The 22,623-nt window shown below is 53.0% G+C and overlaps 3 protein-coding genes across 3 annotated transcripts; all 3 read right to left on the reverse strand.

Annotated features, from left to right (window-relative positions):
• Positions 1-2,343: 2,343 nt before the first annotated feature.
• Positions 2,344-5,173, reverse strand: MRS44_008895 (uncharacterized protein; the record flags this gene model as incomplete). The annotated part of the gene is made up of 2 exons (XM_046278572.2): positions 2,344-4,916; positions 5,023-5,173. 2 exons carry the CDS (start codon positions 5,171-5,173, stop codon positions 2,344-2,346), a joined length of 2,724 nt encoding a protein of 907 aa, XP_046132350.2.
• Positions 5,174-10,492: 5,319 nt separating this feature from the next.
• MRS44_008896 (uncharacterized protein) lies at positions 10,493-11,351 on the reverse strand (the record flags this gene model as incomplete). The annotated part of the gene is made up of 5 exons (XM_046276354.2): positions 10,493-10,548; positions 10,599-10,692; positions 10,746-10,808; positions 11,190-11,217; positions 11,302-11,351. 5 exons carry the CDS (start codon positions 11,349-11,351, stop codon positions 10,493-10,495), a joined length of 291 nt encoding a protein of 96 aa, XP_046132351.1.
• A 2,857-nt stretch (positions 11,352-14,208) lies between these two features.
• MRS44_008897 (uncharacterized protein) lies at positions 14,209-15,516 on the reverse strand (the record flags this gene model as incomplete). Its single annotated transcript, XM_046276355.2, has 2 exons — positions 14,209-14,462; positions 15,072-15,516. The coding sequence occupies 2 exons, from the start codon at positions 15,514-15,516 to the stop codon at positions 14,209-14,211; spliced, it is 699 nt and encodes a 232-aa protein (XP_046132353.2).
• Positions 15,517-22,623: the final 7,107 nt, after the last annotated feature.

Below are 22,623 nucleotides of genomic sequence, written 5' to 3' on the forward strand. Positions count from 1 at the left end.
TACTGGGTGAGTCCTCCCTGGTAAAGCTCTCTAACTATGTATGCAGTTATAAGGAAGAAGCGAAGCGAACATAGCTTGGTCGGTGTAGTTGGAGTTAGGTTTTCAAGTCACAACGGCCCGCGGAAAGCGAAATCTTGCTACAACACACTAACATAGAAGAAGCCGTCAGCATTCCTAAAGAGGTGATATTTAACGGCCCTCATACTAATGTGTTCTTTGACCCGCGCATTGTATGTCCTGTTCGGCTTTGCTTGCATTCATGGCCCGACCCAAGTAAGATCTCATTTGAACCTGAAGATTGCAGTTCTCACAGTTTCGTGCCATTAAAAACAGACCATGTTCGTTTAAATATATTCATATCTAAGCGGAAGGCATTGGCCGCAATTTATTGTTGTCTAAGGTAAGTACAAGTTACGTTGTTAAGTTCAGGTTTGACATGCGCGTTCCCGTATTTTGCATCATTAACTATAATCTCCCAAGTTCTTCTTTCCTATGAGAATATATTCTAAGCACTTGTTTCTCAAAATATAAGGCCTGTTGTGACTGTTGTTATGGGCAGTCATGGTGGTAACTGCATCTATTCAAGGGTAATGCCAGCAAAGCCCAAACGCTCATTGGAACTTTGGTGATAGGCTACGCAGAACCCAACAGCCAGCCACAAGCAAAAATCTGCACAATAATTAACTCACCAACCGGGCAGCGGCTTTCTGACGTAGTAGGGGTCCAGCTGACGTTTGATCCGACCCCTGCATGAAACTCGACCATGTCGATGCGGGCGGGGCTGCCGGGGGTGACATTATCAGATCAGACTTGATGTTTTCATGAATATATGAAACCAGTAGGGGTGTGATCTACTGCAAGTCGATGTTCCCTAATGCGCAAATTTACGCCGTGGGCGGGGACTACTGTCTATCGTACAGTAGTAGATGTCACTCATCGTTGACACTCTTAGTTGCTCTGCTATATTAACAATCTACTGCTATTGACAGATAGTCTGTGTCTCTGACAGCTCCAGAGACAAAGCTTCTGCAGTGTTACGTCAGGAACCCACCCAAGGGACTTCTGGCATGAGCAGCAGTGCTCTAGGCTCCCACCATCGACAGGATGATCGTTGACTCTGTGAGTGGCTTCGAGGCTCTTGTAACCCCTTGCACTTTAGTCATAACTGTTTGAGTCTAATTATGTTCCTGCAGATTGTGAAAGGGCAAATCTGCTGGTTTGACCCAACCATAGACCTGTGTGCGCAGCCTGCTTGAACACTGCACAATTGTCAATGACAACGAAACCGCCAATCTGCAACTCGTTCTGGCCTCAATCGATTGTTTGTTTCAGCAGCCAATAGTTGACCAATTTCTTGCGCAGTGGCGTAGAATGGCGGCGGTTATCCTCCGTGGCTCGCATATACGTGCCCTCGGCGACCATCGAGTTGAGCTGCTGGCACGCACCACTATTATACCGTCCAATGGCGTCGGCCCGCCTAGGATGCTACAGCGAAGAGTGTGTTCTCGTGTATGCGGTCACGTTGCGTGAGTGTTTTGATGCTCTCATCAACTCTGCACCGAGTTTGTCAGGTTGACCCTCCTACCTCGGGCAATGAGGAGCCTCCTACAGGGCTGGCGACAGTCTTGCAAACGCGACGTGAAAATACCATTCGCGAGATGATTCGAAGAGTGCGTCGAGCATGGCGTTTCTCAGAAATAGAGCGGCGTCAAGCAGAAACGTGTAGCCAATCCTGGAAGCCTCCTGGGAGTCCTCTACATAGGCCTGGGAGACCATCGCCTGAGTCAATCGGCTCCTCCACTAGCCAGCCTTCTCCGATGCAGAAGTAGGCATTATCCGTTGCAATATTGGCCTGTGTGCCTAAAGGAAGCGGCGATGAAACCACCAAAGAGATTCCGCTTGAAGAAGTGAGGCTTGAGAATCTCTACCACTTCGAGATCTTCAAGAATTCCAACGACATCTGGAAGTGGGACACGGAAGAACACTCATGTCGCATCCTTCTCCATCGGGCACATGGACCTTGGGAGGTCTTTGGTCTTGTGAGCAGCACGTAAGTTGCAAATTGTCTTGAAGATACACATTGCCAGACTTTTTGTCATTGAAGAGAGGGGCAAGACCATATATCCTAACGCCCTCAGCCATAAAGAATGTTCGCTTCAACAGTCCCTGATTTGATACACACACGTATGATCGTTTGTTCGCTGATTATACCATTTGTTCACCCAATCCAAGAAAGCCCCATACATATACCATATACCCAGACCGTAAACCGCGTGCCAAAATACGTAGAACCATCAACCCCCAAGTAGTTATCCCAACAAGAACACCTTATCCCCATTCAGATCAAGCGTGAATGGCCGCCATGTGTGACGGCATCATAAATGGTCCCAACGCCGAAGAAAGAATACTAGCAATGTTGCGAGCCATGTCCGACTTTTTGCCCAGGCACCACAGCGCCTTGGTGCAGTCTTCGCACCTTCTCACCAAGTTCATGAGCCCAGCAGCCTCGAGGGCTCCAGGGTCGTGCCTCACATTCTCTTCCACCTCGGTGAGAAGCAGAATAGCTGCCTTTGTAAATGCCCGTATGAGTATCATAGTCCAGGGCTCTGTCAGGATTGAACCCTCAACCACCGCAAAGTGAAGATCCGACACACCGGTACCGGGAACATCTCCAGCCCGGGGGCATGTCGAAACTCGGGCGAGATCCGACAGGATCGACGCGCTGTCTCTTCGCAGCGAAGTTACCACATTGGTGGACTGGCGAACCTGCGTCGAGTAGTCCAAGCCTAGCTTGTTCTCGTCAACAAGCTCAATCAGGTCCGCCATCAACAGAGCGGCGCAGTGGAAGTGAGCAACCACACACACAAACCAGCTCTGGATGTGTGTCGGGACCGTATCGTATTGTTCGACAAGGTCCCGGAAGAAGGCGCCGTACGTAACATTCCAATGCTTGTATACGGCCATAGCATTCGAGATGACCTTCTCAACCGGCTCACCACGGTATCTGCTCCTAACAGTGTTCTGCAGATACGAGACGTGGCGGAACAGTATCACTTTGATGGGGGCCGCCGTGACAACGCCCTTGGCCGCAGCATCATATGTGCAAGGCCAGCGAAGGACTCCCTCTTTGTTGTCGCGAACAAAAAGCTCCGCCCACCACCTGGCGTCCTGTGGTCGGTACTCGATATTGTAGGACTCATGCTCTGGGTGGTCCGGATAGGTCGGGTCATGGTGGCACTCCTCATCCGATACAACCACGGGCCGGCCGTTCATCGATGAAGAGACAGTGTCAAACATGACAGTCATCCAGTAGACAAGGCCAATGGTGCCTCTGTCTTCCTCACTCAACGATTCAGCCGAGGTAGCCTTTTCCAGGCCAAGCGAGCTCTTGGACGCGTCAAGCACCCCAGTCTCCCGAGCCTCATACTGAAACTTGAGCGCATGCATCTTCCGGGCCGCTCGCTCCATGAATACTGGCGGGCCTTCCTGAGCAATAATCTCGCTCAGTTGAGAAGCGATTGACCCTTCACCCGAGGTAATGGGGCTTTCGCCACCAAAGTTGCTCATGCTGTAAGTCTTGTCGTTGAGATCCTCATCCTCCATTGGCTTCTGTGCCAGTCCCATTATCAAGTCCGCACAAACCACGCGGAAACACTCCATATCAGAGCAGTCCTGAAGGGCGCGCTTTGCCTGTGCCCAGAAAGTGCGCTGGAGCGTCCGGTCGAAATCCTCGTTAATCTCATCAAACTCGGATCTCATACTGTCCAGCTGGGTCAGACTTTGTGGGAACCTGTCTCGCTCGCGCTGACTGCCTTGAGCCCACTGTGTGGCGAACGCCATGATGGCTAAGTGCAGGGCCTTGGATGCTGCACGATCCTCGGATTTGGAGAGTCGAATCAGCTTCGTCGCTTGTGCTTGCTTGTCGAGTTGAATAACACGGCGGTAGATTCTGTTGTCTTGCTGCTTTGGTTGACCGACACTAAGACCCTCAAAGTGAGAGGCTAACCAGCTAACGCCATTGCTCGACGGCCTTGCGATAGCATTAGGTTTGTAAGGGCAAGTCTCTTCAGATAGCCAGCAAGACAATGCATGCTCCAAAACGTCGTGGTATATCCGCATTAGGTTGTCCGAGATCAGGTTGTTATTCGTCTTGGTCATCATGTTGTGGGTTACTGAGAAGGGCGAGATCGAAGTGCCGTAACTCCTTGCAATGCTTTCTGGGTAGTGGCGCACGCTGAGGGAGCGAGAAGAAACGTCGCTCTCGTATGAGTTGGAAACCGACGGAGACGGCTGGAAAGGAACATCGCTGCCAACAGACTGAGTCTGAAACAGAGGCCATCCATTCTCGCCATTCTCCTCCTCATTTGTAGCACGTTGCCTGGCGTGAAGGGCTTGACTCGTGAGCTCGGTGGGTGGTGTAAGGTCCATCGGAGGTGGGTGTGCCGGGGTCGAATGAGTCTCGAGGCCGTTGAGGACTGTGTTGTGTAGGCTCGCGTCGAAGGCAGTCGGGTCGAAGACGTTATTCACGGGCATGGTATCGAATGTGGTGTTGGGAAAGGCTGGAAAGTTGGCAAAGTTGGGGTCCATAGGTCCCCAACATGTCAGATCGTGAGTCGTCGGCGGCGCCTGTAACATGTCTAGCAAGGCAGTGGCATTAACGTCGAGGCCCTGCGTGGGCAGAGGGGCCTGTGTAGTAGAAGGTCCCGTCTGCTGTTGCTGAGTGCGCGGCCGTTGACGCTTGGCCTTGGTGCGCGATTGATCGGGGACGCGACGGGCATTGGCTCCATTCTGGGCAGCGACATCGCCGTTGGCGTTGGCAGGACCGGTCTGTAGTTGCGCACGAACCCAGTGGAATGTGCATTGTTTTCGTGTGCGAAGGCAGTAAGAACATCGTAGGGCTCGTGAATCAATCTCATCTGCGAGGTTTTATGGACCCTCGGTTAGCGTCGTTGAGTCGGGAAAAGACGCGGAGAGGGAGAGGGGGAGGGATGCGAAGAAGAATGCGATGAAATGAAAACTCACCGAGATGCTCCTCGGCGAGAGAGACGCCGTTGGCACCGTCGGCGCCATTGCGAAGTCTCTCTGAATTTCGCTGGATATCCCAAAGCGAGGGCGCGTCGCATGCCCGCTTGGCCTTTCGGCACTGATCGCAGGAGCGGTTCTGGCGTCTCATTGTTGGGAGCGACGAGGGCGGGCGGGAGGCAAGTTCTGTCTTTTCTGTCTGGCAGCGCAGCGTCGCGTCGAGGGCTCAGCGACGGCGATATGCCCTGAAAGAGATCGAGGGCGTTCGAATCGGGCGGAGACGGCGAATTATCAAGCGAAAGTGGGCGACGCAGGTTTGAAGGTGGATTGATGTTGGGAATCTGCGGGAGATGGATGGAGACTGGAGGAAGAGATGGACACCGGGAAGGGGAGATGAGATTTGCCGCGCACTGGACCTAGTAGCGCAGCCCCGCGAGGGTGAGTGCTGAGTGGGCAAGGGCGCAGCGGCCAATTTTGGGTCTGTAGTGGGCACAGCACATGGCCAGCACAGTCTGGAGCGCAGGGCTTTCCTCAGTGGGCGCGGGCGCCAGGTGCTGGGCTGGCTTCACTGGGGTTAAGATTCTCCGCTTTTCCGAAGGCGGTTTCACCTCCCCCGCACCCCGCTAATCTACTCGGGTACTAGACCTGCTGAGAGCGAGCGCCCGATCCAGGATCCCCTCGAATTGGAAAATGACACGGCACCTGATCACAAGAGGCGATCGGGCCTCTCAGAGACTCGAGGTCCAAGGTTTCCTGGGGAAAATCAGGCCAAGGATGGGTGGGAGAGGCACGCCATTTGCTGCCCGCCCCCAAGACACTGTTTGACTCGTTCAAGCTTGTCTCTGTGGAGGCCGTCTTTTTTTCCTTGGCCACCAAGGATTCTACTGTAATGCAGAGGGGCTGGCACACTGCTGCTAACCAACCTCGACTGCGCTGCACTGCACTGTGGTGGACGGCGACCTACCGGTACGCTCGGGTGAGAATCCCGTCCTCCGAACTCAGCAGCCCCGAACTCGTTCAAGGCCCCCCCGATACAACCTGGAAGGTTCCGGCTGGGGGATCTTCGCGTCGATTTATGCCCCTTTGGGCTCTAGCAGCTGTTCCGCCTCCCAGTAGCCAAGCCTGTTTGGTGCCACTGGGTGCAACCGGAACAGAGGAAAAAAAGGGGAGGGGGGCGAGACTCGAGACGGATTACGTATGACAAATGGGAAGACGTTCCAGTCCGGAGGGAAATGAGGGCTTGGGGAATGAAGAAAAAAGGGCAGGCTTCGAGAAAAAACGAGGCGAGGGGGAGGGAGGGTTGCAGTGACGATGGATGTCAGAACCCATTCTGACGGCACATCACGTCCAGTCACGTCCAAAGTTGACAACCCATCGGGACGCTGAGAACGCAGGGAAAAAAAAAATGAAAAAAAGTTCCCAGGTTCCCTGGCATAAATCATCCGCAAGGGGACTCGCTCATAGGGGCCCATCCTGCAGTGCGTCGCGTGCGCGAGCCCCGGCCAATCGCATGTGCGCTTACCAACCCTTGACCTGACCAAAACATTCGATGAGCCCCTCAACCAGACAGGGATTCCGTGTCATGCCAGCTCGATCCCAGCAACCCGGCCATTGTCACCTCGTCCTGTGTATTGCAGCACACAGCAGCAGCAGCAGCATGCAGTCCAAATTGAATAGTCCAAGTCTAGTCCTTGGCCCCTGCATCTTGACACCAGAACTGCTTCATCAAAGAGGCTCCTTAGTCGGTCTAAAAGCACTTTGGCAGCGCAATATGACCCACAGGTTCGTCGAGATGCCGGGATACCGCCCTGTTCACGACAGCCCTACTCTTGCTCTGCCGTCGAGGAACACGGCGCAGAATCTCCGCCTTGCTCTCGCCTATCTTGAAGCTAGATACACTATAGATCTTGACCATACCAGAGTCAGATATTTGACCGAGAAAACACCATTGTTTCGACGCTATCTGATCCGTTGCTTTCCGTTGAGATTGGGACTTTGCTTTCATAATTAAGCGGGACTTTGTGCATAGATTGAGATTGTAGCTCCACCATGATATTTCAGCTCCAGTGCTGCCCCTCCATGATTGACTGATTGGCGATGTGGAACTCGAACAAGCTTATTCTTAAGCTCGGCCAGCAACTCGAATATTATGCGAAAAATAATTGACGAAAAAAGGTATCTCTTATTTGTCTTCTCTTTCTTCCTGTTTATCTCGTGAATGGGTTGAATAAAGTCAAGCAGGCTCGGTAGGTCTGAACAGATGCGGATGAGCTTGGGGTTGGGTAGGTAGGACAGCTGCGAGTGGAGGCATACACCACAACTAGTTCCAGGTTCTACAGGATTCTAGTTTCAAGATCAGGCAGTTGAAGGAACAAGAAGATTTAAGTATATTTGAGACTCATTCTAGACGCCAGTTTTCATCCGACTCTAAATGCTGCGAGCTGTATGAGACAGTTCTCGACTCTGGCGCCCTCAAGCTAAGCTGTCAAGACACGATAGAACTAGGCAGAAAGCTCACCAAGCTGCAGGACCAGGGAGCATGTTGCCTCAGTTAGTAGATCTGCCAAGCCTGTTGAATGCCAGACTCGCTTCCATCGCGCTCACTTCAGCTCAAATGAACAGCATGCCTTTTGCCACAATTTCATTGCTTCTTTCACCTTGGCACTCTGACGCTGTACCCACCTGCAACCAACTCTATCACCGTGAACCTCAATCTCGATCACTCGGCACCAACCACGAAAAACAACCCGAGATGAATGCATCGCGAGTCATACAAGCTTGCTTTTCCCGGGTGCTTTGACCTCCCCCCGCAATTCAAGCAAGCCGGCAGGAAACAAGCCCGAGCTGAAGCTCTACTCACTGCACTCGCTGGACCGGCCAGCGGCGGGATCCACTCCCCACACCGCGGATGCGGGGAAGAAAATCCGGGGTGCAGATGCTGTGTTCCTGAAATCCCAGGCACGTCTTTTTCTCGATCTGCGATTATTGCCCTTGCTTGTCACTGTCATGTGTCACGGGGCTTGACAAGTCTGCTTGCTTTTTGTTCCGTGGTTTGGTATGCATGAGGGTTATGCGAACGGGCGTTCTGGAGCTTTGTGCTGGCAGATGCACCGTCAGCTATCTGCCGAGCCCACCACCGACCAACCAACACAACGCTGATCCTGTCCAAAAGGAACCGACAAAGGATGGGATTCGGCATGTCTAGAAACTCGAATGATGATGACTTGACATTCGTAAGCCTTTTACCCAAGTCTGAGCCTCAATGCAGACCACCACAATTCATTGTGTTATCCAACCACCCTCGGTGAAGCTTACTAGTAGCCCACCATCGGTAAGAAACAGCCAGGGTCTAGATTCGCCAGTGCTCGAGACGCTCACGATGAATGGAATTGAGGAGAAAATACACTTGCCACATTCGTTCTAGAATGAGGCTCCCTCTTGTCTCTCCTGATCGTGACTATGACTCGCTTTCTTCTAGACTACCCGCCCTTTGCGATAAGAGAGATCCAATCGCATTGACCTCGAATGAGGCCCTCCAGATCCATCGAAATCGGTCCTCATTACCCCGAGTCAGGGGACCTACAAGTCGGTGAATACTGTACAGCTTCGCTAGGCTGGACTTTGAGCTTATCGTGTACCGAAATGCAACCTCTGCATAAATGCATGGCAGCGCCTAGCTATTGGGTCAAGAGCGAAAGGTGTTTGTGAATTGCAACCCCAGATTGAGACTACCGTGCTCCATCGCCTATGTAGATCGTTGCCGTGATAGTGCTTGCGCAGTTCAGTCCTTGACCGCATTCATTCGCCAGCTACACGCAGCCCCTCGAATCACGGTCAAGACGTCCAAGTTCCAATTCCACCCAACCTCGACACTCGGCAACTCGGACACGATACGGCATCTCCTCCATCCGTTCGTGCCGTCTAGGCACACTGCCACGTAGAAGCAGCTGTCCTCCAAGGACCAGGCACTCGTCCTCGGCATCTTCGGCGCCATTCTTCCTACGTCCAACATACGAACTCCCAAGCCTCTCGTGTCTGCAAGGGGTCAAAGGCAGCCATTCCTTCACCTCGGGCTTCCGCGATATGCGACCCCGTCCCTCCATGAAACCTCGCTGCAGCCACAGCTGGGCCTTGAACACCTCCCATTGGGTCTCCTCCCGGTGTGTCAGGGCCAACACACCTCACGGCGCGGGGAAGCCCTGAGCACAAGCCCACCCCCGCGAGAGCCAAGGAAAACTTATGATGGCCTAGGATTGTTGCATGACAATCTCACAACTGTTATCTCTTTCCTCTCGAAATGTCGATCCCGGGATTCGTGCGCTTTCTTCTTCTATATCATGTCGTGTACCAAGAAGTAAAAAATGTCTCACAGCGGCTCGGCCTGGACAGAAGAAAGCAAGCAACCCCGTGGGGGCGGGAGATCTCTCCAGCTTTCCCACCCCCTACGTACCATGTCTTGAATGAGACGACTTTTTGTGTAATTTGGGGAGGAAGCTTACCGTCCATTCATCAAGGAATGTGGCTGCTATAGCAAAGGTTTATGCTGTAACTGGCAAGCGAGCGAGCGGCCGCGAAGTTGCGCACAAAGAGTCGAGCGCAGTTGTGAGCTGGACATGCGTAAGCTAAACAGCCAGAACCCGACTTTGCGCGAGTTTCAACCATTTCGTTGCTTTTTGGCTCTTTCTTACCGCTTGTTCAGTGACATATTAACCCTGAGCTAATGCCGAGTCAGCCTTTTTGTCTCTGATTAGATCTTGATGTCGTAGACTAGAAGCAGCGTGAATGGCATTCCTCGCGTCGTTCCCCCCCAGGTGAGAACCGCCCATCAGCCGCCGAGTCCCTTTCCGTTGCCCAGCCTGGGGCATCATGCTCATTCATCTGCGGGCGCGGCTTTGATCCCCCGCCGTGGCTGTCGGGAAGGGCTGTCGCCGAGTGTCTGGGATGGTGCTACGGAAGCGGAATGCCCAGACTAGGTAACCCTTTGTTGAGGGCTCCTGACCAAGGACATTGGTTACCTTGCTTGCACCGTAGTCTAAGGTTACAACCTCTCCATCACTGCAATGGATTAATCGTGCCATCATGGTCAGAATGTGCACCACATCAGTAGGTCACCGTAAGGCTCGGTACACTGAGACAATGCAGGTCATGACACCAGCTGGAGACGTCAAACGTCGAGTGTTACGAAAGCAAACTCACTGCGGGCGCTCTCAAGGCAAACGTGGGTTTATTCGTGCACGAGTATCTCTTGCGCGGAGATGCAAAGCTATGGCCCGAGTCAAGTCTTTCGTTCTCCGCGTCCCCTAGCTATTGCGGCATGACGAACCTCGTACTCGCAAGTTGTCTTTCCGTGTCATGACAGGTGCCTCATTGGCCATCATATTTTGGCCAGGCGGCTTGGTATAATTTTCCCCTCCAGCAGACTGCAGTTCACATGTTGGTTCCACACGCCCATAACTCGATGCCCTATCCATCAACCAGTCAAGCTTTGGATTAATGACACGTTATCTCCCTTCAACAGAATCTGGCCTAGAGGACAAGTTAGCGAATATTGTATTTGTATGGAGCACTGATCGTACCCAGAGGTCTCCGAGTCTCCTTGTCGTTGGTCTTGGTGATCTGCTTAACCTCGACGGCGTCGTCGATAACCAGGTTCATGAACTCGTCAAAGCCCTAGATACACAGGGTTAGAAAGAGTTGCCATAGAGACGGAGCTGGTTACTAACCCGAATCTTGCCCTCGATGCGAATGGAGAGCTGCTCATAAAGCCAGACGCTGACGGTAGCATGCTGCAACCAGTTAGTACTATGTCGAATTCAGACCAAAGTTCTCAATGCGCAGCTGGGCTTCGAGGACACGATCAAGCTATCCCAAGCATAAGTGTAACGGGCCATATGTCACACCGCGTCCATCGCAAACATCCAACTCGGCTTAAAAACCATTCCAGGAGAACGGTGTACCGCCCAACAGATGTAGAGCATGGCGGTGAGAATAAACCCAACACATGTGACCATCGGTTCAAGATATGCTGCCTGACCACAAGCCATAGCCCAACTCCAGACGCCCGCATGTTCAAATATCGTCGGGTGATCGTGTCTCTCGAAGCCAGCCGGCGGTCAAGCGCTCGGGGTAGCGCGAGCGCGCGCAATAATGATTGGAGTAAAACTCACTGATTGGAGAAGCTTGAAGATGAAGTTACTGCAGCTTGTTAGCAGACTGCCTTGCAAGCGACGAAGGCGACTTTCGCGTCGCGATGTCGCATGTGGGAAGCTTGAGCCTTACATGGGCAAGAGGAGAACGCGGCGACCGCCGCCACCACCGCGACCAGTCATTGTGAATCGGTGAGCGCAAGAGTTCTTGAATACAGTGAGAGCGTCGTCGGACCGTAGATTGGGATGAGAGGGCGAGATTTCAAAGTCGTTTTCGATCACCGCGAGTCTGGCGTCGCAAGATCAAAGCGGGAGCTTGAACGCCAGCCCAAAATCTGGGCGGGTCCGGAGAAATTTTCCGCCGACTGCTGTGGGACGGCGTATTGCGTTGCGGGAGCTTCAGCGGCAAGGGCCCAAAACTACAACAGCTTTCGTTACTTTCCATGTTCATTGAGAACTGCATGTGAATTGTATTATCTCGCGCCGCAAGCCCATTATGTAATTGAATCATTTCTGCCATTTGAGTGCGGAGTGCGGAGTGTGGTGCACTGGCTATTGAGCTCATTGACTTGAACTATCCGCCTCTTCCCAAACAGGACTACCTATAATACAGGTCGCTTCAAAAACAGAAACGGTTATGCTACGATAGTACTGTATCAACTTGAAACACGGTCCATCTTGGCATGGAAGAGCCGTGTATTGGCCAGGTGCGACAGGTCAGGGCACATCCTCCAACCCTGCATTGCCTCCCAGCACCCATCCATTGTTTCATACTTCAAAGAATGAATGTTAGAGAATAGGAGACTAGTGTCCCTCACCTGCTTTATGGACAGGATACTGAATACCTATTAATGATAAGCGATCGCCGTACATGTTTGGTGATCCGATGCACACGCCCATCTGTCAAGTTGAAACACTCTCTGTTCTCACACAAACTTGCAGGATTATGTAGAACAAACACTCTCGATGCTTCCCACTACATATGCTTATAAAATCCAGCACTATCTTTAAACTTTTAAATGGTACATCAGTATGACTGGAGTTTGGGCAAACATTGACGTAGGGTAGGGATTATATCCCTAGTAGAAACGCTCTTTGTCTTGTGATAAAGACATGTCAAATAACCTAGAACTAGGGCCGCGAATAATAAAACATCTTGATCTATTATGAAACTAGATTTTGACTTCTAGGTGATATGTCAATATGATATAACACTGATTAAACAAAGGCGTAAGAAACTGCTGAACGTTCAGCCACTAAACCTGTTTCTAACAGCTCCTCTTGTAAGTATATAAACATTGGCCGTGACTACCTAAAGGCCTTTATTCTCCTGGCTCTGTGTTTTAATCATGATCCGCCTTGCAGTATGATAAGTTACTGAAACCTCTTATAACCATCTGTCATGGACTCTCTAGGATACTTCCACTTCTTCTATCTACCCCCAGAAATCCGCATCGAGATTATCAGAACATATCTTGAACCATCTCCCGAGGAATTTTATATCATCGAACCTGGCGAGTTGCTAGAGAACCACCAATTCCTGCCAAACTATAACAGCCGTAACATACTTGCTCTGTTGCTGACGTCCAGGCAGATGTCTCAGGAGGCAGAGCCTCTTGCTTCAAGCCATATCTTCTTTCGTGCAGGCCAATACGGAGTTGGTCTGTTTGTACACGGAAACTTGCATTGGGATCGCCTTGAACACTTGACAGTAATGTCGTTTGAGGGTGACCTAGACTCTGACACGCCATGCTCATGGAGCACGCGTGGCAACGAACAAGACAAGACGAGATCAAATATGAAGGATTCCGATATAAAATGCAACGCAAGTCCCACTATAGAAGTCGGGCGCGAAGCATGGCACCCCTGGAAAGCCTGCATCACTTCTCTATTAGAAGCACTGTCCGAGTGCGAAAACATTCGGACTATCAGGTTCAAAGGCGTGCGACCATACCAGTGGGCTGAATACTTCTGGTTCTTCTTTAAAGATCAATCACGAACTTATCCTGGGGCGTTTGGCAGACTACGCAGGTGGCTGGAGTCCCCTTCTTCCCCCTGAGCATCGCCAGCCAGATGCCGCGGATATTTCAGGGTCGTGAGCCGCATTTATCAAAGGCCGAGAAAGCAAATTTGGCTCTCAAGCAGTTTTTCGACATTGTTTTGTGGAATAATGGAGCGCAGGCGACGTAGTAGAAGAGTGTATCCAGGTATTGAAGCCGGAACTGAGCAGGAGAAGCGACATCTTTAGAGACACGTCATATAGGATTAGAACCTAAGTATCCGCAATGCATTTAAATGTACTCAGCCAAGTAAAATGTTGCTAAGACCTATAATCAGTTACCGTTGCCATGAAAATGTGTGAAGAGCTGAACCGGTGACCAACCCGCTAATGATCATTGACCACCCTTTTTCTTCACTCCCTTTCCTGATCAGACAATCGTCTTTGTGCCTAATTAGCAGGATGTAAGTGTGACTGCACCCAGTGTAGAATATTGTATTCAAGGCATCTGTCTCAAGGGCCAACACCAAGCCCCATACTCATAGGCAACCCAACCTAGCCCCCTGGACAGCAGTGAAGCGGACATAAATGTGAATGAAGACAAATACTACTTAAGAAGCGAATCACTACTCGATATATCTCAGCATTTTATCCTTAAACACATCGGTATCACTCCCACCACCGCAACACCTACGCAAACACGCGACACTATGCATCCCCAGACGGACTGCCGCTTCTTCTCCCTCCCCCCGAGATACGCATCGTCATCCAACGCGAATATCTGAAGCAACACCCCAAAATCAAGGCCTCTTGTCAGGTCCTTCCACCTGCTGAGAGGGGCGAGATCCAGTCGTACAGAGGCATTTCGATCGCACCCTTCCTAATGCTCACCTGCGTCAAATGTACAAGGAGATGCGCCCCATGGCCTTTCAGGATATGATCATCCTATTCCCACCCTCCAAAAGACTGCAGCTCCCCCTCAAAGTGGTTTTACCGCCTCCTCGTCAGTACCTGCAGAGCCTGACGCTCATTGCGGAGATCTCACAGCGAGAGATGATGGAGCATCAAGAACTCGCTCTTCATTTGCTGGGGAGCCCATCCCTGCAGAAGTTCACGATAGAGGGGCACAATGGCTTGCAATGGCTCAATGGTCACGACCAGTGCTTCTTCGCCGGACTCCGAAGGCCTCTTGAGCGGCATCGGGGCCAGAGAGTGGTTCGACTCCCTCATAGGGTACGCCCCATGAATCGAGAACGAGGCCCCCCGAGCACCAGCTTTACTTTCGAATGAGGGGACTTTTCGATGTGTGTTTTACTCCTATTCTTCTTGATGGACTTGATTAAGTATCCCTTGGGGAGAAGAAGGTGGAGTTTAGGTGCACTTTGTGGCGAGTGAGCCTGGTCCTTTGTGAGCAATCAAGAACAGCCTCGGTAAGATCTGAGGTATTTGGGTACAGGAACCTTCACGTTGTATCAAGTTCTCACAGCGCCCGGAGACAGACAGACAGAGGGAGAGATGGATCAGGAATCCTTCCGGGGCATGTGAGCTCAATACAAAGCACCTAGAGACCAGCAATGAGACCCAGAAGTGTATAGAGCATAATATCATGTATCCATAGGTATCATCAATCTACTGGGAGATATACAAAGAGACTGTAGTAGTATATGCCAACCCATGTCCCGCATGAGTCCCGACTTCCCACGCTTCCATATATGTCCGAACCGTTATATCCCATCATCACACCCAAACGACGAGATATCCAACAAGAATAACCAAAGCCAATCCAACACCGGGCCTAGGCCTCACAGCACTATTGTCCTCCTGCTTATAAACCTGATCCGTAAACTGCCCGATGACATTCCCCCTCGGCCAGTATTCACAAACAAGATACCAACCCCTCTCACCACACAGCTTCCTCCCACAGCCAACGTCAGTCGTATCCCTCCAGACGAGCTGTGTAAAATGTCCTGTCTTCTTGCTAAACTCTCCCTTGTCAAAGTCGTAGTCGTCACGCTCATCACCCCACGCCTCAACGCTCGCCGTCACGTTGACATAGCCGATAGCCAGATTCTCGCCGTAGGGACCGCCAGAGTGCTCAAATTTGCAGTCGTCGTTGTCGTCGAGGTAGTCGGTCGCAAACTCCTCGAGTGTGCGATTCCAGGTCAGTGAGCTGGCGTTGTGTTGGCCGCGGTAGAAGTCTGTACTATTAAGGACGGCCGATGTGAAGGTCTTATCTGTCTTCCACTCGGGCTCGTTGGAGGGGATGGCGGCCGGAGCAGTGATTGTAACGACCTCGTCTGCGGCGAGGGTAACGCCCAAGAGGGACACAAGGGGTAAGAGAAGTCTCATGATGGCCAGGTGATACAATTGAAGCCGCGCTGGTAGATCTACGACTGGCGATGGTACAGCAGGCGTACAAGCAACAAAATCTCAATTCAATCTTGTCACGATTGTCTTTAGCGAAATGCCTCATGCAGGCCAAACAGAGCAGACAGCTCCAACAAATACGCAGCCTCTTTGTTCTGCAGCCTGGTTTTCTGCCATCTTGCCTTGGAATGGGCCAATGACGTATGCCCATCTCGCGCCAATGGGTGGCCTGCACATGGCCGTCCTCGTGAGCTTATGATGAGGGGCAAGGCTGGGCAGAGTCGTGTCTATCAATCTTGATCTCGTTCCTGGAAGCTCAATTCAACCCTCCCAGCAGCAGATCCAGACTCGAGGCTGTGGGAGTAGAATATCGATGGACGGTTAATAATAGACTGAAATGTGTCAGACAGAGCAGTCGAACTGGCGGGGTGGTGGGCTTCCTCAATCCCCACCATAGCTCTGGACAGTAGCAGTAGCAATTGGCGCTTAATGCGAGGACCGAGCCGGCCATTGACAGACCAAGTCCATCTACCAATTGCCATTGTTAATCGAGACTTCAGAGACGGATGGTGAGAGTGCTCACTCGGAGCTAAGGCAACGACCCCCACGAGAGTTGGCGCCCAAGGCCACCCCAACCGTTGTCGCATCTCCAGCTTCATGTGAGAAGACCCCATCGCATATCAGGTCCGATCATGGGTAAGAGGGTATGAGTCACCGGCTGAATTCTCCATTCTAGAAGCCCCATTGACTTCCTGCTCCACCGGTGCGCGCAAAAACAACGCCTCACTAACGCAGTGCAGCGGATTCGGGTGGTCCTCTCATCACAGCCGAGTTCTAGATTTCGTCTGAATGGCTTTTGCCTGTCGGGCTTGAAACGCGGCAGCTCTGGTATCGGCATGTGTGTGGACGCCGTCATCGGGGACTGAGCGATTATTATCCATTCTCAAGGCAAGGCCCTTGACGCTCATTCAGTGACTGCCGCCCGTGTGGATGCAAATGTCGTGAACCAACTCGTCTGAAGGGTCTGTTTCGTCCTGGGTCCAGTGTAAGCGTAAACACGAGGGCTCTGCATCCGCCCGTTTTCTTCACGCAGCTGCGAATCCCAACAAAGACGCCTCTCGTACGTCAGTCGCATCGCAGATCTTGCCATTCGCCGCCGGCGAGATCAACAGAGACGCCAATTCAGCTCCAAACCTCAGCGGCACTTGTCGCGAGGCGTCGGCTTGCCGTACGATGATTCCCACCGCATTGCGTCTGTTGGTGAACTGTCATGCCACAGCGCCCCATCGTCGCCCCCAATGTTCGTTCGCCAGGAAAAAAGAAAACGCAACGCACCCACAGGAAGCCCACGCGCGTTGCTGATGATTTGCCGAAACTCGTCAGGACCCTGCTGATCACCTCAGCGTAGATCTCCTGGGCATGACGGCACAGTGTTGCATCTGCCAGTCCTCGCACACTGGACTTTGCCCGAGTCGGACTCTTGAAACCGGGTTTTCGAGGCCCTTTCGCGAGCGCCACTTTGCCACTAACACTCCCGACAATTCAATAATGATGCTCGAGTTGAGGTTTTTCCAGTGGAGCCTTATCCGCTCAAGAGGAACGAAGGCCCGAAACTCCCTGGTCTAGCTGACTTGACATCCAATCCGTAGGCGCCTGTGAGCGTATGAGCGAATTGGCGCTCAGATACACCGCCCCCGACGATTAACCGTTGAATTCACGACAGACAGTTCCATCTCGTGGGCGTTTTTTCCTCGCCACGGTTGGCACACCAAGAGAAGAGACTGCGACCGCCGATTCTACCCATTACGGAACCTTTTCCGCACCCCGGAACGCCTTCAGCTCGAGTTGGTTAGTTGCGCTCTCGTCTTCTTCATCTCACAAAGCCATCGACTTGGCTTGATTGTCGAGACCTCGACACCCTCATCAACTGACACAATCGTCCTTGTGGCGCAAACGCGTCCGAGTGGTCAGTCTGTAAATAACTCACAGGGACCGTCGTCCACAGACATTCCTGGTGCGGCTTAAACGGAGCGCCACAGGGCCCGCCGTTCATGGCCAAAGCCAAATGTGCGTGCGTCTCTGAGAGTGTGTGTGCCAGCCCCTGCAGCCTCCCAGACGTGTTGCTTGTCCAAGAAACATCGCATTTTCTCTCTCATGACTTGGTTGTTTTCCATGGCGCATCTGCTTTGAATCAGTCGATGCCCGGTCTCATGCAGGTCCAAGGAGTAGTTGCCTCTTGCGTCCTCGCTCTGGGGCAGCATCAAGCAAAAAGCAAACAACCATCTGTGAAAGGCGTTTAGCTTACCGATACCGCGGCACTCCACGTTAGGGCGCCTAGTGGACGCCCGTTCTAACCTTCCAAGGGTAATTCGAGACACACTCCGATATGGTACGGGGAACGAGTCCTGGTGTAGCATTCTGGCCCCCGTTGCGCAACCATATATGCCAGTCAAAGGCCTGGGCACAGCGGCAGAGCCCTCGTCTATCCCAAGAGGAACGGCTCGCAGCATCTCGCATGAGATCCTCCAAACTGGCCAATGCTTCAAGGCCGCAACAACTTGCCGGCATTTCCAACCGGCCCTGATTTGAAGTTAGCCAGAAAAGGGGCATCCCAAAAGTGCGACTAACACTAGCTTGGTAGGATCATCACTTGATTACCCGGAGATGGGGGTTTTAGGAGCCTCATCCTCGGCAATAACTAGACTTGGGTAGAATTCTCTCTGTGAGGTCTGGCTGACGCTCCATCAAAAATTTCTTCGGCTGCTGCTGGCACACGCCCAGGCCCGTGATGGAACCGGGACGTCACCACCCCGAGGCTCAGACGGCGCCGCCAATGAGAAGTTTGCCTGGGCATGCAGCCTGAAGCTTACCATTCATGGCAGTCAAACCTGTCCGGAATTCCAGGGACGTAAAGTCGTACTCTCGGGGCTCAAGAAGACCGCGGCATCCGAGAGGGCGTAGAGGTGAGCGCTGACCGAGGCGTCGCGCTGGCAGGAGTTAGCTAGTCCTGTGAGAGTCAGCTCCAAAGTCTCCTTGATTCAGAAAGATCAGCCACGGCGTGTCGAGGCCTCATCCCCAGTTCCTGTCAACGGGGCGCCGCAATCAGCAAAATCTGGGGAAGTCAGGGATGGCTGCTGAATGGTGTGTGCGCCGTCAACCCAAGGGCCAGGGGGCCTGCAAAACCAACGACCTTCCCCAGACCGGGGCGGGCCCCGGATTCTGTGCTTTGGTGGGCGAGCGAGTCTGGGGGATGGACTCAGGCCAGGCTCCGCTAGACGGATTTGGGGTAGCCAAAAGCACGGTGACTGGGGGAGTGCGAGTGCCCTCAAGGCCGCCAACAGCAGGCAAGCTCGTACTGTGTGAAGTCGACAGCTGGATGCCAGACCAATGGGCGAGGCCGTGGCTTGTTCCATGCCCAAATGTCCCGACTGGAGTCAAGTCGACAACTGGTGGCGTGCAGGGGTTAGACCAAGCAAAGAGCGCAAGGGAGGGAGGAAAACGTGGAAGAGCAGCGTGCGCAGCCCATTTTGGCTTGTGGATTCACTGGCCAGCCCAGATGTTGGTCTCACACGCATACGCAGTAGGCGCGAGGTGTGGCAGACCCTTTTCGTCTCCAAGATTCGACGAATTCCTAGCATGAGTGCGCAATGCGAGATGGGTTCCGAACAAGAGACATGGCTCAACCGTTGCGACGCGTGGTTAAGCGTTGGAAGAAACCGTCTGCTATGTCAGCAATGTCTGGCTCTCTTGACGCTCGTCATGGTGATTCAATGCTGTTAAAGGACAACCGTGATAACCGAGCGACATCGCTCATTTGGCCTCCTTGGCCCCGAGCGAATGGCATATCCCCAAACCGACAAGCATACCCGACGTGGCTGCATGAGCTTCCAGCTGTGGGCCAAAGTTGCACCTGACCTCTTTTAATCCTAGACTCCAATGGAGATATGCCTCTTTCTGGAGCTGGGATTCTGGGGTTCCATGATTCCGCAGGCAACGGAGGCCTGTGCCTGTATTCTCTTTCGTGAGCTACTGGGACCCAAGACGCGGCCAGCTTGATCCCCAACATGCAATTCGGGGTCAATGCTTGCCATACTAGGGCTGATGGTGAGGCCAATATACGAACAAGGGAACCTCCGGTAGCAGCGGATTGGAGAACTTTTGGAGAAATTGCTCGGGGAGCTTAACCCCTAGTCCGATGCCGGGCATCCTCGAATCAGCCTCAGCAGGTCAGAAGAGAGCAAGGGCGGCATGCTGGTGTCGAGCTTCCTTTTCTCGAGCTCCGTCTCCCTGATCGTCCCCAGATGCACAGACGCACTGCTTCCCTGTCATGAATGCATGGGTGATTGCCTGCTCCCCGTTCGTCAGATATGGACTCTTGGCTCATCTGTAGGATGGTGGAGAATAACCCACTGGCAGCTACCCGATGTCGCCTCGAAGATGTTGCTCCGTATCCAGCGGGAGGCATCAAGTTGAGACTCCCTCTGAAGAGAGGCATTGGCTCTGGAACGCCAGCCGTGATTTGTCGCAGCGCATGTGGGACGGGAAACTCTGTGGTATCCACTGTGACGAAGGCATCGAAGCATCAGGCTGCATTCGTGCAGATTGGGGATCCAGGATCATGTCCCACCGGTGATGCTTGGCGCATCTCGGGGGCTGTGCAGCGGATAGCCAGGGCCCAGGGGCAAGGATCACTCTGCTAACCGTGATTACGAGGATGTGAGTTGGAGAAGCTAGGAGTATCGATAGCGTGGATGACGTCTAATTCTCTTATCATGAAGAGTTCGGGAAGCTCCCTTGAACGCGGCGACATCGTGCTCAAGTGCTTACGGCGCCGAGCCGCAGGTTGACAGGCCTGCGTCTGATTCAGCATGCAAAGGTAGGCATAGGCAGGGCAGCAGTTTCGAGATGCCGCCTCCTTGCCCGGATATCAAAGCCTTGACACAAGGAAATTCGAGACTTTGCACGGCTCACTGCATATGTAGCTGTAGGTTCCAATGATAGCTGCTTATCTCGAACATGGGCGCGGACATACATGTCCCCGAAGCCGCATCTCGAGGCAGGACGCACGTCCAAGTTGGCCGTGTTCCTGGATCCTCGGTGAAGCAGCCGGTCAATTGGAGCAGAGCATCAAATGAGCGCCATGCAGGCGGGCATGCGATTCATCTAGCGCCTGGGGACGAGGTGCCATATCGTTGGACGCAGCGGCCGCACATTCCTTGTGGTCGGCGTGGTGAGGAGGTCCTGTGACTGCAGCAGCGACATGGCTCGTGGTGTGTTGGACAGGGATCAGGGCCTCTGCCGTTGAAACCCCATTCGTGCTCGCATGAAAGCTATGTTGGCCGAGCCGTCTCAGGGCACTTGACGGAGCGCCGGTGTCTCTCGGCCGCGGCGGGCTTCGGTGCTCATCATTTCGCCCATCTGCCAGCCAATCTAGCGGTGAGCGTCGCTTACAGACAATACTTGCGATAGTCTGAGACCGAGTCGAGCGTCCGTCGACGGCAAGCGGGCGGGCGATTGAAAGTGATCGCGGCGCTCGGAGCAGGCGCTAAGAAGCAAGATCGAATCAAGCGTGTAGCCTCATCCCCCAGGATGGTCGACGGTCGGTCGCAACGACGTGGGACCCAGAAGCGTCGACGCTTGAAGGTTGCCACCCTAGCAAGCAATCCCCCGGGCACAAGGCGTTGCGATTCGTCGCTGGCGTGTCGAGCCAAGACCTGGGTCCCTTTGGCTTGCGTGCAGGTGGATCGCGGCGGTTTACCCGTCGCAGCATCTGGTCTGGCCAGCGCTGCATTTCCTCGACATTCGATGGCGGGATGGCATGGGATGGGATGGATGGTCCCCCGGCAGTTTTCAAGAGGAAACAAGCGTGCGTCGTAGCCTCGATTCGCTGCAGAGCCATGGCTGAGACCCGGCGGGACTCTGTGAGTCTGTGTGACACAACAACGTGCGGCCTCATGCTCGCCCGGGCTAACGAGACATCACGGAGGACAGTGGGGACCCAAGGGCCGGCGCACGGTCCCTGTCTAAAATCCGACCATGGACCACTCCATTCATGGAGTCCGGTCAGCTAAATCTGGGGCCACTGACAAGTCTGGAACCGCGTGGCTCGTGGTATTATTAATACTTTAGAGTGTAGGGGACGTCAAGGGCGAGCCTGCGACTTTGAGGCCTTTGAAACGCATCAGACGGTGGGTTTCGGGGGTTGGTGTTATGCAGCTGTACAGCATCACTTTGCCCTCGCTGGTCAAGCTCCCATCACCTCGAAGCCAAGCTCAAGGATGGGTGGCATCTGTCATTTGACTGATGAGCTGGTTCAGCCTCAATTCTTGAGTCCGTCCAGAACATTTGCCACCTCTTAGTGAATTTCTCAACAGGCTTCCATGGGTTCCATGGAATATGGAAGGGAATAATTTTGGGCGTCTCACCCAGAGATAGCGCTTGCTAGCACGCGCGTACTGTGAACCCTCACTCTGAGTCTGAGCTTACAGCAAACTATCGACGAGGGTATATTTCCCTCACCCCAGAAAGAACCCTTTCACGAGGCTGTTGGTTTGATCCATGTTTGCACGAGAATGCCTCGTCTAAGCCGACTAGAACCAACAATCTCGTCACAGACGATGGTCGTAGTCCTCGGCCATGCTGGGTTGGCTGGGCCGTGAGCAATGATAGGCCTCGCACAGTGACAAGCCCAAGATGAGGACTCACGCTAACGTGAAGAGTAGGGGACCCGCTCAGTACGACGACAGTTTGGGCAATCAGCTGGCGGCCTACGAGCAGCCTCCCCTGCAAAGCATCAATCGGCCGCAACAAAGGCATTGATCGACTGATCGCGGCCAAATACCTGATGCTATTTTGTTGTAAATCAGTCCAGGGCATCGTTCGGGCGAGCAAGATCAAACAGGATAGGGTATCAAGTAGAAAAAGGCGCATGGTCATGGTCATGGGTCAAGCCGCCATAGTCTGGACTGACTGTCTTACTCGGGAAGCTCTAGGGTTCAAGCAGCCAAGAACCAAATGAGCAGAGCCTCTGACCATTCATTCCATCGTCTCAGGGTCGAGAAAACAGACTATTGCTCTGGCAAGCGTCAC

Source organism: Fusarium solani (genome assembly GCF_023522795.1).
Source record: "Fusarium solani strain SB1 chromosome Unknown bctg00000005, whole genome shotgun sequence".
Lineage (NCBI taxonomy): Eukaryota > Fungi > Ascomycota > Sordariomycetes > Hypocreales > Nectriaceae > Fusarium > Fusarium solani.